Genomic DNA, 13,538 nt, shown 5'->3' with positions numbered 1-13,538 from the left:
GCTACTCTCAGGTATCATGGTATCCCCACCCAGAAGATCATATATGAATAGAAGGAATGACCTATTTCTTTTCGTATCGTGTCGTGTCGTGTCGTGCGTGTATCGGTGATTTCATGGCGATTTTGAGTGTGTATGTGTATGTGTGTGTGTGTGTGTGTGTGTGTGTGTGTGTGTGTGTGTGTGGGAAGTGAGATGGCCCACAGTCAAGAGATTACCATAAAAGCTTCCAAGCAGAAATATAAATCCCCGGTACCTATCCTTTCCCTCCCCCCTGTTGTAGAATAGAGAAAGAAAGAAAAACAAAGTCATATACCCGGCGTCAGGTAAAGGGGGAGGGAGAATCTGATCAAGGATATAACAAATGCCGCTGTCCAGATGACTGATGCAATGAAAAGAAAAGAAAAAAGGAAAAGACGGAGAAATGGAGAGAAACAAAGATGAAAGAGGTTGGAGACGCTGTCCCCGAGAAGCGGTCGGTCAGGCTGGAAATGGCAAAACGAAAAGAGAAAAACAAATAGGTATCCAGTTTTCCCTCTCGTCCCGAGAGCTGTTCATGAGAGACCGAAGCGGAATGTGCTTGCCTGACTGCGCGCCAGAAGCGAATAATAGAAAAGGGGCAGCACATGTAAGCCGCGTGTTGATTATGGATACTTGATGTTTTTTGCATGCCTTGTTTCTTGTGGCGAGAGACTGTCTTCTGATGTGACCCCGCATCCCTTTTTTTTTTCTTTTTCTTTTTGCTGGTCTCGTTATTCTGAAGGAAAGAGAGGTCGAGGTTGCCAGGCAACAGACACATCTAGATCATGTTGCCGTTGACGCTGACTTCGAAGCCGTCGCCCTTCTGCCTAAGCGCCTTGGCGAGCATCAGCTCGCGCATCCAGTCGATGCGTTCGTCGCGGCTCTTGACGGCAAAGTGGTGCGTCTTGCCCGTGCCGTTGACGCCCTCGGCCGGGATGGACGACGCGCTCGACGAGTGGTGGTGGCCGAAGCCGTGCAGGGCGCTGCTGCGCTTGCGCAGCTTGGCCGCCTCCTTGTCCTTGTCCTGAGGGATGAGCTGGAAGCTGAAGGCGGCCACGGGGTCGCTCTTCTCGCGGCTGTGGGACGAGAACTGGACGGCCTTGAAGGCGGCTGAGAGCTTGCTCTGCGACGCCAGGCTCGAGCACGCGATGGCGTAGTCGTCGACGTCGACATACTCGAGCGTGCGGTCGATCGTCTTGGCGTCCTTATGGACCGCCAGCCGCGTGCCCTTGAGCGTGCAGAACGTGTCGTTCCACTCGTGGCGGAGCATCTTGGTCTTGCGCTTCTTCATGGGGCCCTGGAAGGTGATGCCGTCCTTCTGGGCGGCCTCGGCCGCCTGCCTGACGGGGAGGGCTCCGGCGAGGTGGGAGATTGGGGGGATGGCCTGCTCGAAGGGCTTGGTGCGTTCGATAGGCGACCAGGGGTAGTTGACGCGAGGGGGGGCCTGCAGAGGCTGCTGTTGCTGCTGCTGCTGCTGCTGCTGAGGGCGGACGGAGATACGAGGAGATGTCTGCCTTGGGGATGTGCGAGCGGTGGGGGTAGTGGTGTTCTCATTCAGGGCAGGGAGGACGGGGAAGGAGGGACGGCGAGCGGATGCACGGGACTGGGTGCGGCTGAGGGGCGGCTGCTGCTTGACGATGCCCGGACGGTAGTTCATCTCAGGAGGGACGGATTGAGAGGTATCGCGCGCGATGCGGTCCATCGGCACGGCGGTGACGGGAACGTCCATCTCGGAAAAGGGGGTACCGAAGCGGTAGGGGTTTGTGGGGCTTTGCAGATCCGGCGACATTGCCTCAGCGCGGTCCATGTGGTAGGGGACGAAGCCTTGCTGGTACTGGGGAGGCTCGGGCTGGGAGGGAGGAGGGACCGTGGAGGCCCTGAGGGGGCTGGCACGAGGAGTCTGGCTTCCCGGGATGGAGAGCTTTGGGAGGTGACGAAGCCGGTCAGGCTGGGCCTTCATGGCAGGGGGAGCCATCTCGAAGGGCGGCGTAGGGGGGACGGTGCTGCTGCCCTCGTGCTTCTGGAAGTCCAGGAATTGGCGCACATTGTCTTGCGGGTCTCTTGCAACGACGTTGCGGAGCGCAGCCTCCTGGAGGTACTGCAGAGGCGTGGCGTTGCCCGGGCCCAGAACGTCCGAGGAAGCGACCACTGACGGGACGGCATCCGAAATGGGTCTGAGGATCTGGTTGGGGTCCAGGGCTCGGGCAGTCTGCGGGTTGCCGGGGTTTCCGGTGATGACGACCTGCTCCGTTTCGAGGTCGACGAAAGGGTGTTCCTTGCGGAAAGCCTCGATGAGACGCTGCTGTTTCCTGTACTTGGAGCAGTTCTCTCCCTTTGGGCATTGGTGGGGCTTGGGGACAACCTGCTCGATGCCGACAATGGACACCGACTCCATGGGGGTGATGATGTCGTCGTGGGACGGCTTCTTGAGCCTCCTGCGGCTGCTCTTCCTCCTCCTCAACCCGCAGTCATCCGCCTGCCTCTCAGCTGCTCTGTTCTCGCGGCTCTCCTTCTTGACTTCCCGGCTGGGCTCGTCTTGGATGGGCGTCGGGGCGCGGGGCGAGCTCGGTCTGCTGTCCCGTAGCACCTGGATCTGGTTCCAGACGCGCGTCCTCATGCCAAAGGACGGGATGTCCAGCTCCTTCAGGTCCTCAAACTTCAATGTGATTAGGATGGGCCCGTTGATGTCGTTCTCCACGAAGCGGCCGGCAACCGAGAGCTCAATGCCGGCATTAAGCATAGACTGCGCAACCATCTCGGGGGTCCACGAGACAAGCTCTCTTGACTCGAGCTCTTCGTACGTAAACTGGAAGGGGCCGCTCTGTTGTTGTCTTGACTGAGGCATGGGCGGTTGTTGCGGTCTGATGTGCTTGAAAGGCTCATCAAACGGCCGCGCCGTCTTTGGTGTGATAGGGGAGAGGCTCAGGACGGCCTCGTCAAAGTAGCCCGAACTGGAGGCGCGGAACAGGTGCGGGCCTGTAGGGCCCTCGATCTTCTTGTTCGAGTGCTCGACCTCGACAGCGTACATCATGCGCCCTTGACTTGACCTCGGCGTTGACACCTCATCGTAGGATGAAAGTGTTGTGATACTTGGTTGGCCGCCGGACTGCGCGCATGTTAGTCGCTGCCAGCTGGCGCTGCTTCAAATACAAACAAATCACTTACGGAGTTGACGCTGATGCGAGGGGAGTTGTCCTCGAACTCACTGAGCACCTCATCGTCCCATTCCATGTCCATGAATTCCGTTGCTACCGATGTTGGTCTCTGCGGCTCGGCCTTGATACCGAAGAACGTGTCACGCAAGGTTGCCTTCTCGCGCATCTCATGGCGCATGCGACGCTCGCCCATGGCGTATGCCTGTGGGTAATTCTGCGCCGAGGTCAGCCTTAAGCCGCCACGCGCAACGCTAAACCCATTGGATTCGTCTGGGCTTACCATTTTGTGTATACCGGCGAGGGGTGTTCTCTATGCGGGAAGTATGGGATATCAAAGAGGCATGGACTGGCTGTACCCGACTCGCAGTCTACAGCGCAGAGTAGCCTCTTTTGAGATATTTGGTTCGGTGAAGTGGGAAATTGGGGGTAAAGGCCGTTGCCGGCAGCACTCTGCTCTAGGGATACCCCGATGATGAAGCTTGTAGATGGATGGTGGGGGGGGGGGGGGATGCACGCAGTGCAAGCTGTACGACGCCTCAGGGAGGGTGAGTCAAGCTAGGAAACGGACTAGCAAAAAGCAGAGGAAAAGGAAAATAGTCCAGCAGAGCCGAATATGCTCGTTTGGTATGTAGCAGGTCGCAAAAGAGAAGAAGGAGGGGATCCGGTACAAGGCGGGCGCCTACCGCGAGTTATGTATGTCTAGTGTGTCCATGGACAGCGGAGCGTGTAGGGGTAACGGGTTGGGGGGGTGGTTGAGGTCGGATCACAGCACATAACGCAGTGCACGCGCAGTTGTCCCATCACCCCCATGCCCATATTCATATGCTCGGCGGTTCTGATGTGATTCGACCGGTGGCACTTGCACACGGATCCGATGGTGGTACTCTCAACAGGCCAGTCCAGTGTATAATAATAGCCCGGTGGTTGCGTGGACAGGTATGGGTAGGGACGAGATATTAGGGGAGGAGAGAGTGTGTGGGTGGCCAAGCGGGCAACGGCCTAGCCAAGGGCCATGGACGACTATCGGCGGCGCCATGTAGTGGGTGAAGAGGTATGCTCGAAGTTGGTTACCTGGTCAGATGGGAGGGAAGGGGGGGTGTGAGCCGGTCAGCATCCATGTAGACGGCGATACACAACATCCAGCACTTGCACTTGCACTTGCAGTGAAGCAACACACAGGACGCAGGACGCAGCATGTCCAGGACAGGCACAGCGCAGCGCAGTAGTCAAGAGCGGCAGGAGGAGGAGGAGGAGAAGAAGAAGAAGGACCCGGCATGGGGAAAGGAGGGGGTTGCGCGTGAATCGGAGAGACGAGAGAGACAGAGTGTGGTGAAGGCAGGTGTGGTGTTCGAAGATGGTCTAGACGGCGCGAAGATCGGGCAATGCCAGCTATTGATTGGACAGGAACGGGAAACAGCGCAGACGTGAAAAAGGCAGGCACCGCTGAAGGCCTCATCATTGGACAAAATTCACGTTGTGCGACTTTATTTTAAGGAACGCTAACACGCCATTGGCCAGAAAGCCCGACGCACCCCGGCACCGCTACGGCGGTTTTCTTTTCTTTTTATAATTAAGCGCCCGTCTACTCGATTCGGCGGCCAGTCGCTGTCGCTTGTCGTCAAGACAAAAGTGGGGACCTGCCCGCCGTCAACGGCGCGAGAAATGGGAAAGGCAGGAAGGAGGAGACGGGAAAAAGACACAGAACGGAAAGAGGGGAGGGGAGGGGAGGGGAGGGGACGGTGGGGATTGGGTCCGCCGGTTCATGACGCTAAACTCGGCTCTCTCACCTCCCTCACCTCACACCTCTCGCACCTCACTCACATCTCACCTTCGACCTCCTGGTAGTTCGTTCACACGCCCCCAAATGCCACTAGCCCACCCACCTGCACATGCCCATCACAGAGACTCGACATTTGTTCGTCCTACCCTCCCTACCCTCCCTCTACCAATCCAACTAAGAACCTAAAGGCCCTGTTCGTTCGTCACCCTGCAATGGCCAGGGGCAGGACAAGCTTCCCCGGCACACACACTTTCTCTCGATGCCTTTCGTGGTGGTTGCATGCCAAAAAAGCAAAGAGCACTCGACCCGCCGCCCCGCTCACCAACTGCTTACTACCGGTACATCGTGCCTTCCTACGGAGGATGTAGGCACTATCCGTACTATCTAGGTGTATGCTTGTGCCAGCGTCCGACTGCCCACAGCTCTGCACTGAGAGTTCGGTGGATAGATGCGCGTATTCAGACCCCACGCCGTCCTACCGCCTGCTGTTCGCGGTTCCCGCCATGCCATTGCCACGTTCTTATTCCTGTCATCGGATTCCCATCTTGCCGTGTCCCTTTGTCCCAGGCGAACCCGCCACACGCGACTCTTGTCTTGACTTGACACTTGGCAGCTAAGTCGTGTGCATCAGGCAAACCCTATGCGCCGCCACATTGCTATCCAGCAGTGGCCGTGTAATTGAGGGAGCAAGCCCAAGCCATCTTTTTGCGACGACCCCCCCGACGAACTTTTGGCCGGAAAAGGCCTCGACAATGTTTGGATGAGTATCCGTACCTCGCTCAGTTTTGCATCATGACCATGGAGCAATCACAGACATTCCATCCCAACACCGACCACCACCCGCTCGACCGTCCATCAGAAAAAGAGATGGTTGAGAAAAAAGCAAAAGTGCCAGTCCTCTCGACCCCGGTTCCTGCCTCTTCTACCGTTGCACACCCCCCGGCTGCCCACAGCCACCACCACCAACTCTCTGCTCTCGTCTCGACGAGCTTCCGACGACAACGGACAAGGGCAGGACAGGACCCCACCATCATCAACTGACTTGACTTTCCCCTCACCGTCTCATCAGCCACTCGGTTCGCTCGTCGGGCCTCCATCGGAGGGATCCCATCGAGAGCCGAGACTGCTCTTCTGGCCAGGACAATGGAGGCCAATGGCCTCACAAAGATAGAAAATAAAAAACCCCTTGGATGAGGCGATATCCTTCGTCCCTTTTTTGGAATGGGTATCTGGCGAGTGGGACGGGATAGATGGTCGGCATCTCAATGGGTCCTGCAAACGATAGCTTGCTTCATTGCTGGCCGTTGACCCGTCGACCCGTTGCGTTGCGTCGCTCCACCCACCCGGCGTGCGACCATCGGCGCTGCCCGTTGGATTGCTCGGCCATTAGCCTCGCCTCGCCCTCAGCTCGCAAATCAAGACGTCCCCGAATGTTTGCTGCCCAATCACTCCAAGACGATAGCGAACAACGTGACCACATGCGGCCACGGCACATGACTTTACCCGCCCCCAGCTGGCCTTCTCTCCTCGCCGCTGGGGAAAATTTGATAACGGAAGGCGTAACTCTCGTCGAATCGCCGTTGTGCCCCTTGTCGCCTACCCACGTATGACTTCATGACCTTTTGGTCCTTGCAGATGGCGGTCTGAATGTGACGAGAAGACATGGTTTGTTGCAGGGCGTCTTTTTGGCTTTTGCAGCTGTATGTATGCACCCGTCGTTAGCTTCCACAGCTCGATGCCGTGGAACAAATCTTCTTGGCCTTGTTTGCTCGGTGGGAATCGGACAACCCTTTCGGTGAGAGCGAGAACGAGAGGGAGAGAGAGGGACGGAGGGAGGGAGGCTGGCGGGAAACAGGTTTGATAGGTTGGCGACGTTCGTGGACCTGGAACGGGTGGCACGACAGGACATCGGGGGCCAGCTTTTTACCCCGCAGAACGGTTGAGACAAATATGCAATGTGCCCAATGCTTGAAGGGGTGAGTGCTGCCACCCTCCCCTCCTAGTGTAAGTTCACGGATTGGGAAGTGGTGATATCCGATGGTGCTGCCGGTAATCGGACCGCTGTGGAATTGGCTCTCGCCACACCACTCTAATCTGGACAGGATCTGATATGAACAACCCTGATATTAACAGCCCGAGTGAGCCAATATCCGTCTAACCATGACAAAAATGTCAAAAATCACATCACTACGACGAGTCGTTGTATTGTTGCTGCCCGGCAGCCACGTTCAATCCCCTCCTCTCGGGGGCTGGCAAGCTTCGAGTTGCGCGACATATGCCGCCGTGTGTCAAGGTCGGTGAAGCATGGCGTACACTCCACAAGCAACAGCACAACAGGTGCGCTGGAAAGGCGAGGTAAAGGTCGACCCTGGGTATTATCGCTGAGTCATAGACAGCCTAAAGATGCTGTGAAAGACAACCCAGTTCTTGCGTTAGCAGTGTGACGCTCTGCAGGGAAGCAGAAAAGCACGCTCCCGCTACTGCGTCTCCATCTTCCATGTCCATTCCAAGAGGTGTTCGATGCGTCTCCGAGACATGAGGAACCGTGGCATGAATCGACGGGACGCAGAAATGTCTTGCCTTCTTCACCGACTCTTCATGCTGCCTGGCATATTCGCGGATGATCTCATCCGATGGATCCCGTGACTGAGGGAGGCGTGTCCGACGACGCTGTGGTGTCTCGGACAGATCAATCAATAGCCCCCGCCTTTCGCCATGCCTCAATCCTTTCAACGACACCCAAGCAAATCTTGTCCGACAGTAGCCGGGTTGCGCAGCGAAAACACATGGCACCCGAATGAGTGAACCGTCAACCAGTAGGATGGCAAACTGGCGAGATGCTAATGCTAAGAGCTGAAGGAAAGCCCAATAATGGACAATTGACTGTCGATAAACGTGCTTCGCGGCCGACTCGACCCGATGATCATTCGAAATTGTGTACGAGACTGTGCGAGCTTCCAAGGCAATTGGACGGGCCTCCACGTTCAATCTCTGATCCTGGAGGGAAATCATCAAATACGGCCAACAGTGACAAGGGCCCAGTGCACCTTGCACACCACCCCCTCACGCGTAAGGGAGCTAGGGGGTTGTTTGAAGGTCGAAAGGGAAGGGGGGGGGGGCATGGTGTGTGGTTTGGGGAAGAGTCCTTCGGGCGATTTAGCACACCCAACTTCGAGGATTCTCTTTGGCGTGTGTGGATGTTGAGACTAGGATTCCACAGATATGTCCCTAATACGTTGCCTATGTTCCCCATTGAGTTTACCACAACACATCTTGACGCGCACTCACATGATGGCGGACCAATGCGAGTTTCGCACCACTGTTATCGAGGGATGACTCTGATGCTCATGCCAGACAGTGGATCACGAAGACCAAAGAGGTTTGTGATGGTGTCGACGAGTCTCAACGACAGGAGCATTGAACTATGGACGTTGGTGAGACCTGGGGAACGTCTCTGTAAGATCGCATGGCGGTGCGGCGCTGGTGGCTTGAGCAAAACGGGCAGATCATCGTGATTTCGGTCCGCCAACACGCGCTGCACTAGCGGCATGTCGAAAAGGGCTCCCATTTCGCAGTTGCCAAGGTGGGGGCGAATCGGCTCTGGGGGAATGGCTTATCTGTGGTGTGATTGGCAGTCTTCCATGAGGTTGTATTACGGTCGAGATCACAATAAAGGCCCTTGTCTGCGGTCGCCTCCTGAGGCCCCCTTTGTCATGATCTCTGAATGCAACCTCGCATTTGCAATTGGCCATTCATGGGGACACATCTTCATGTTGTTGGGCTGCTTCACTGCCACCCGGCGCGATTTGAGTTGTCACCCGTCAGAGGGACACTTGCAGGTAACCAGCCACACTGACACTGAATTACAAAAACATGAAGATGAGAATGAAAAATGAAAGTAAAGTAAAGTAGAGATGCGACCATGAAACTTCATGCAAATTCTGGCATGGTGCCATGGGGTCCGAGACCAAGCCTCGTTGGGGGCCGGATTTTGCAAATCTCAAATGTCGTTTGCCCTGTATCTGTGAATCTGTGCCGCAAAAGCCAGTCAGTATTTGAGTAAGCCAAGTCGGGGGTTGAACCCAAGAGAGTAGATCCACAGGTTCAGCGGGAGAGCGGGAGAGCATGGATATCGTACAGTGCTCCCGTACGGTATGGAGCTGAGGGTCTGGGGGCAGGGGTCTCCTTGCCTCTTGATATTTGCGCAATCAACCAAAATGGATCGTCTCCCGGGCTGGTTAACGTTGCAACGTTTGCTGGCTCACCGGCCGTCCTTGGAGCTGCGGCCGTAAGATTCTTGCCCAAAGGCAAACAACGCGCGCCGAGCGAGGCTAAAGCCTAGAATCCTCGAGTCCTACTAGGGTCTGTGGTGATATGCCGCGGGTGGCTGGGGTATAGAAGCAAGCGATGTTGCGCCGTTCGTGAGCTGTTAGCGGAAGGGCGGGAAGACTGGGATACCCGGGCATGGTCTCCTCCGCAAAAGCAGTAGCGGCCGTCTCCCTGCCATCCGACGTCTTAACCCTCAAGGTTTAGCGATATTGTTCACATCGCATCACACTAAACTAGCCACAACAGGACAGTGATGATGAGCAGTAAACACACCTCGACGCCTCAATGTCCGTCGGCGAATCAGGGCCGCACCAGTCCGGTTGGTATCGCTGCTGACAAAAGGATGAAGCCGACGGAGGCTGTGGCCAGGAGAGAACGGTGGGTGGTTAGGAGAAACGGAAATTGCTGTGTGATAGAGGCGTCCACCTCTCGCATCTAACATTGGTTGGTGTTAATGATCCCGTCAACTCGACTGAACGGTTCGATGTCACCCACAAAAGTAAAAAGAGTCTCTGGGGCCGAGGAAGAGTGCTTGGCTAGGCCGATCGACAATCATGCGATACGTAAAATGCGGTTGCATTCTGTCCAAGATTATGTCAGCTACAGTGGCGTCCGTACAAGCTGAGAGTGCAAGGGTGGATGAAGTCATAACGAGGATCTATTAGCCAGTAGTGTTGCGATGACAGAAAGGCAACCAACTGGCAAAGGCTGCTATAACTTCTAACCGGATATACTGGCGTATTCCGCGGAATGGACGATGACGAGCGACAGGCAATGCGGCAGGCAATACTGCGGCACGGGCGGGACGGGCAGGAACTCGTTGCGGATCCCGGCCAGGGACCGGGGGAGCAAAGAGATTGGCGATGATCGTAGGCATTTGTGATGATTGGGATTGTCAGCGGGCGGAAAACAACAAGGCTACTGCGCGAAAGAGAAAAAAGCAACGGACCCCGGACTGCGTGCCGATGAAAGCAGGTGCGAAAGGCACGGCACGGATTCTGTGCATGCTAGGGGGGGCCGGGCTGGTTGCTTGGTGCTGTTGGGTTCAGTTGCCTGTCTACGCACGACAGTTTCGACAGCAGGACTGCGGCACGGTAGATGGGAGGAAGGCAAACCAAAGATCCGTTACGGCCAAGGGATCGGACGGAGGGAGGTCGGGTTGGGTTCGGTTGTGTTGTGTTGTTGGGGCTAATTAGGTCGGTCAGGTGCGTGTCGCTGGTTGGAGCTAATTACCCAGGTCGGTTAGGCGTATGTCGTTGGCACAAGCTGGGACCATAATTAGCCCGCATATCCTAGGATTGAATCATTAGCACACTATTGAAGTGCCGTGACATGGCGAAAGCAGGGTTAAACTCGCGGCCGCGAGGGCTAAATCCCGCAGGTTGGGGGTTAAATAAAAATAGCAGCGGATGTTAGTCGAGGTGCGCGTGGTCTGCGGGTGACGATAAACACCTGCAGCGGCTAGACAGACGATGTGACGGCTCGAAGGGCATGCAGCGGAGACGTGCTGCCCAAATTAGCCCAAGATGTCAGAACCGAAAGAGGGCTAATGGGACAAGTTAGAATGACGCAGATGGGGTAAATTACCCTGGATCACATCACGCAGCCAAAGCTGGGCGGCTAATTAGGCCGCCAGAAATAGGTTGTCCCGAAGGTCACTGGAGAAACGGTCGGATGGACGAGGTGACGGTGACTGACCCGAGCGTCCCGTTCTGGAAGGTGGTGAGGACATGGTGTCCGTGACATGGCAAGAAGAAGCGTCGTCCATTGTCCATTGTTAATAGTTAGCGGGAGATCATCGGCGGACCTTGTCCGACGTGCCTCCTTTACGGAAGCAAGCGGAGAGCGTGCACCGTTGCCATTGGACGATTTTTGACAGAAAACCTAACCTTGATTGGGCGGACGGATATCTGAGGGACGTGCCTTCCGCTGCAGCATTCTTCCCTCAAGCGAAGCAGGAGCCATCATGCAAACCCCGCGAGAAGGCGCCCTGTCAGATGCCGCGCCCCCGCCACCTATTGGACAAAGCTCAAATCCCGTGCATGACGCTAGCCGGGTAGCCCTGACCAATATTTCCTGCACGATCTGGTCGTCCTCAGCCTCCAGCAGCCAATCCGGGGGGAGATCAACCCTCTCACAAGATTTTAGATCCCTGTTGCATCACAAGCGCTAAGAAACGGTTGGTCCCGAAGCCCTGCACGAGGCTTTGAGTCGTCACATCTCTCGGTCGAATCAGCGTGGGAGAAGGCACAAAGGATTCTCGACTGACGGACAAGACGCTAAAAGACGTACGAGAACAGAAAGACGAGGCAGGTAGGTAGGTACACTACTGAGGAGAAGAAAGGAAAAACCACTGCCGACAATTGGAGAGACAAGCAGTCAACCGCGCCCCTGTCCTTGTACCCTCACTATCCGCAGCCGTTTTTTTCGCGCCGACTGTCCCGAAATCTTGAAGGCTCGGACGGAGCGGAGCAACTTGCACGACATCTCCCGCGATGCCATGGTACCCCCTGGCTTGCTACACCCAACACCAGATTTGTCAGTAGTCTGGTATCGATGCCCAAGTACTAGTTGGTGCTTTTTGGGACTCCTCCGCCGTCGAAACCCACAAACGCCTTCCTTCCTTCTGTCAACATGGGCGGATACCTGTCTCCTCGCCCGTGGTCCCGTACGATCCGAGGTATTTTCCCTCTTTTAGTCGGTCTCCTCGGACTACAAGCCTTCAGCGCCCGCGGGTTCTTCTCATGCACGACATGTACCAGCCAATTCAGGCGTTGGCCGCCATTCCCTGCCTTCTCATTTGTGGATCATCTCCATCTTCTAGATGGAGATCTCCTAGAGAGAGAGAGAGAGAGAGAGAGAGAGAGAGAGAGAGAGAGAGAGAGAGACCGGTTGAAGGGGCTAGTAGGCGTGGAATTGGACATCACGAAGACACGAATTTGATCAGGACCTCGGAGAAACCGTCGGCCTTGGACACAATGGCCTTGAAGATCTTTCCCGGAACGTCTCCAGGCTGATTGCCATATTTTGATGAGACCCGGTGGGGGTTCCAACCGCCGACAAGTCATGTCCCGCACATCGGCATCCATCATGCACCCGTGAAGCGAGGCTCTTCACATGGGATGATCTGATGCACCCAATATGTTTGTTAGACACAGGGCTGCCTACCATGCTGAAAATGATTGATAGGGGCAGCAAGGTTGTTCCACATCCATGTAACCCCACGGCTTCTTGGTCGGCTTTTACTGTTGGCTCCGTCTACACTGGCTCTAGTGGTGGATGTGTTGGTGGTTGACTAACTCCGTGCAAGTACATGCGACCCTAGGCCCACGGCCGCTCTATTCTGCAAGGATCAGCCCAGCTAGGCATTGTTCTGGTCCTCAGTTACTCGGCCCCCGAACGTCTCTTGTGAAGCCGTGCCATCGCAGGCCATCTTGGCGGCCGAGAGGGACATACTACGTATAGCGACACCGCTTGGCGCAGAAGACGGTACAACGGGAAGAAGCAAGGGCAAAGTGATGCTAGTTTGTCTGCCCGCTTGCAGTTCCAGCTGTGCAAGGCACTCCTCCCGCGGTGTAAACGGGAGCAGCCACAATTGCCCATCATGATGTTTTCATACAGCCGATATTGGAGACCAACGGCTGCACCAGCCAGGACCCGGGCAGAGGGCAGTGGACGCGGTATCGACAGCCGACAGCCGGGGAGGCATATGGCCAGAATGGTACATGGCCGCAGGCAAGGTTGGCATATCGAGTTGGGCAAACAGCAAGCGGACCCCATGTGCGGTTCTGCATGTCTCTGCATCGCGTGTGGACCGGATGGTTGAGGGTGACATTGGTCCCCATGGCCCACCACCCAAAGGTCAGCAATGACAAGCAACGGCATGCATGCGTTGACCGTGTGGCCCGTTGAGTCGCTCGACAGATGCGGTCACCCATGTCGTCCATCTCGAAGCTGGGCCCCTCCTGTCCTCGACCTATCCATTCCTATTCTATTCTCGTGTGGGACCAACTCGGAGTGCGACCGCCCTCGCGGCCCAATCCCATTGGAGGCTGTAAGCGCAGGTCCAAGTCTTACGGAGTCATGTCGAGGTGAAGGCGGCTGGCTGGCCGGCCTGCCTTGTGCCCTAGTTTTCGTTAGTTTGGATGTAGTAGAGAGAGACTCACTCTTTCGGGAGCATGGGTGCACACACACGCACACACGCACCCATACACACACGCACACACACGCACACACACACACACAGCTTGATCTGG

At 56.1% G+C, this 13,538-nt stretch overlaps 2 protein-coding genes across 2 annotated transcripts; one reads left to right on the top strand and one right to left on the bottom strand.

Moving 5' to 3' along the window:
* Window positions 1–796: 796 nt before the first annotated feature.
* Window positions 797–3,339, bottom strand: LY79DRAFT_504140 (PH domain-containing protein; the record flags this gene model as incomplete). The annotated part of the gene is made up of 2 exons (XM_060553483.1): window positions 797–3,124; window positions 3,184–3,339. The coding sequence occupies 2 exons, from the start codon at window positions 3,337–3,339 to the stop codon at window positions 797–799; spliced, it is 2,484 nt and encodes an 827-aa protein (XP_060420885.1).
* Window positions 3,340–11,624: 8,285 nt separating this feature from the next.
* Window positions 11,625–12,509, top strand: LY79DRAFT_533419 (uncharacterized protein). Its single transcript, XM_060556361.1, has one exon. It carries the CDS (start codon window positions 11,917–11,919, stop codon window positions 12,223–12,225), a length of 309 nt encoding a protein of 102 aa, XP_060420884.1. The 5' UTR covers window positions 11,625–11,916; the 3' UTR covers window positions 12,226–12,509.
* Window positions 12,510–13,538: the final 1,029 nt, after the last annotated feature.

This window comes from Colletotrichum navitas (assembly GCF_030913465.1).
Source record: "Colletotrichum navitas strain CBS 125086 chromosome Unknown LY79scaffold_1, whole genome shotgun sequence".
Taxonomy (NCBI): domain Eukaryota; kingdom Fungi; phylum Ascomycota; class Sordariomycetes; order Glomerellales; family Glomerellaceae; genus Colletotrichum; species Colletotrichum navitas.
Note: the sequence above shows the minus strand (reverse complement) of the source record. Positions and strands in the feature narration are given on the sequence as shown.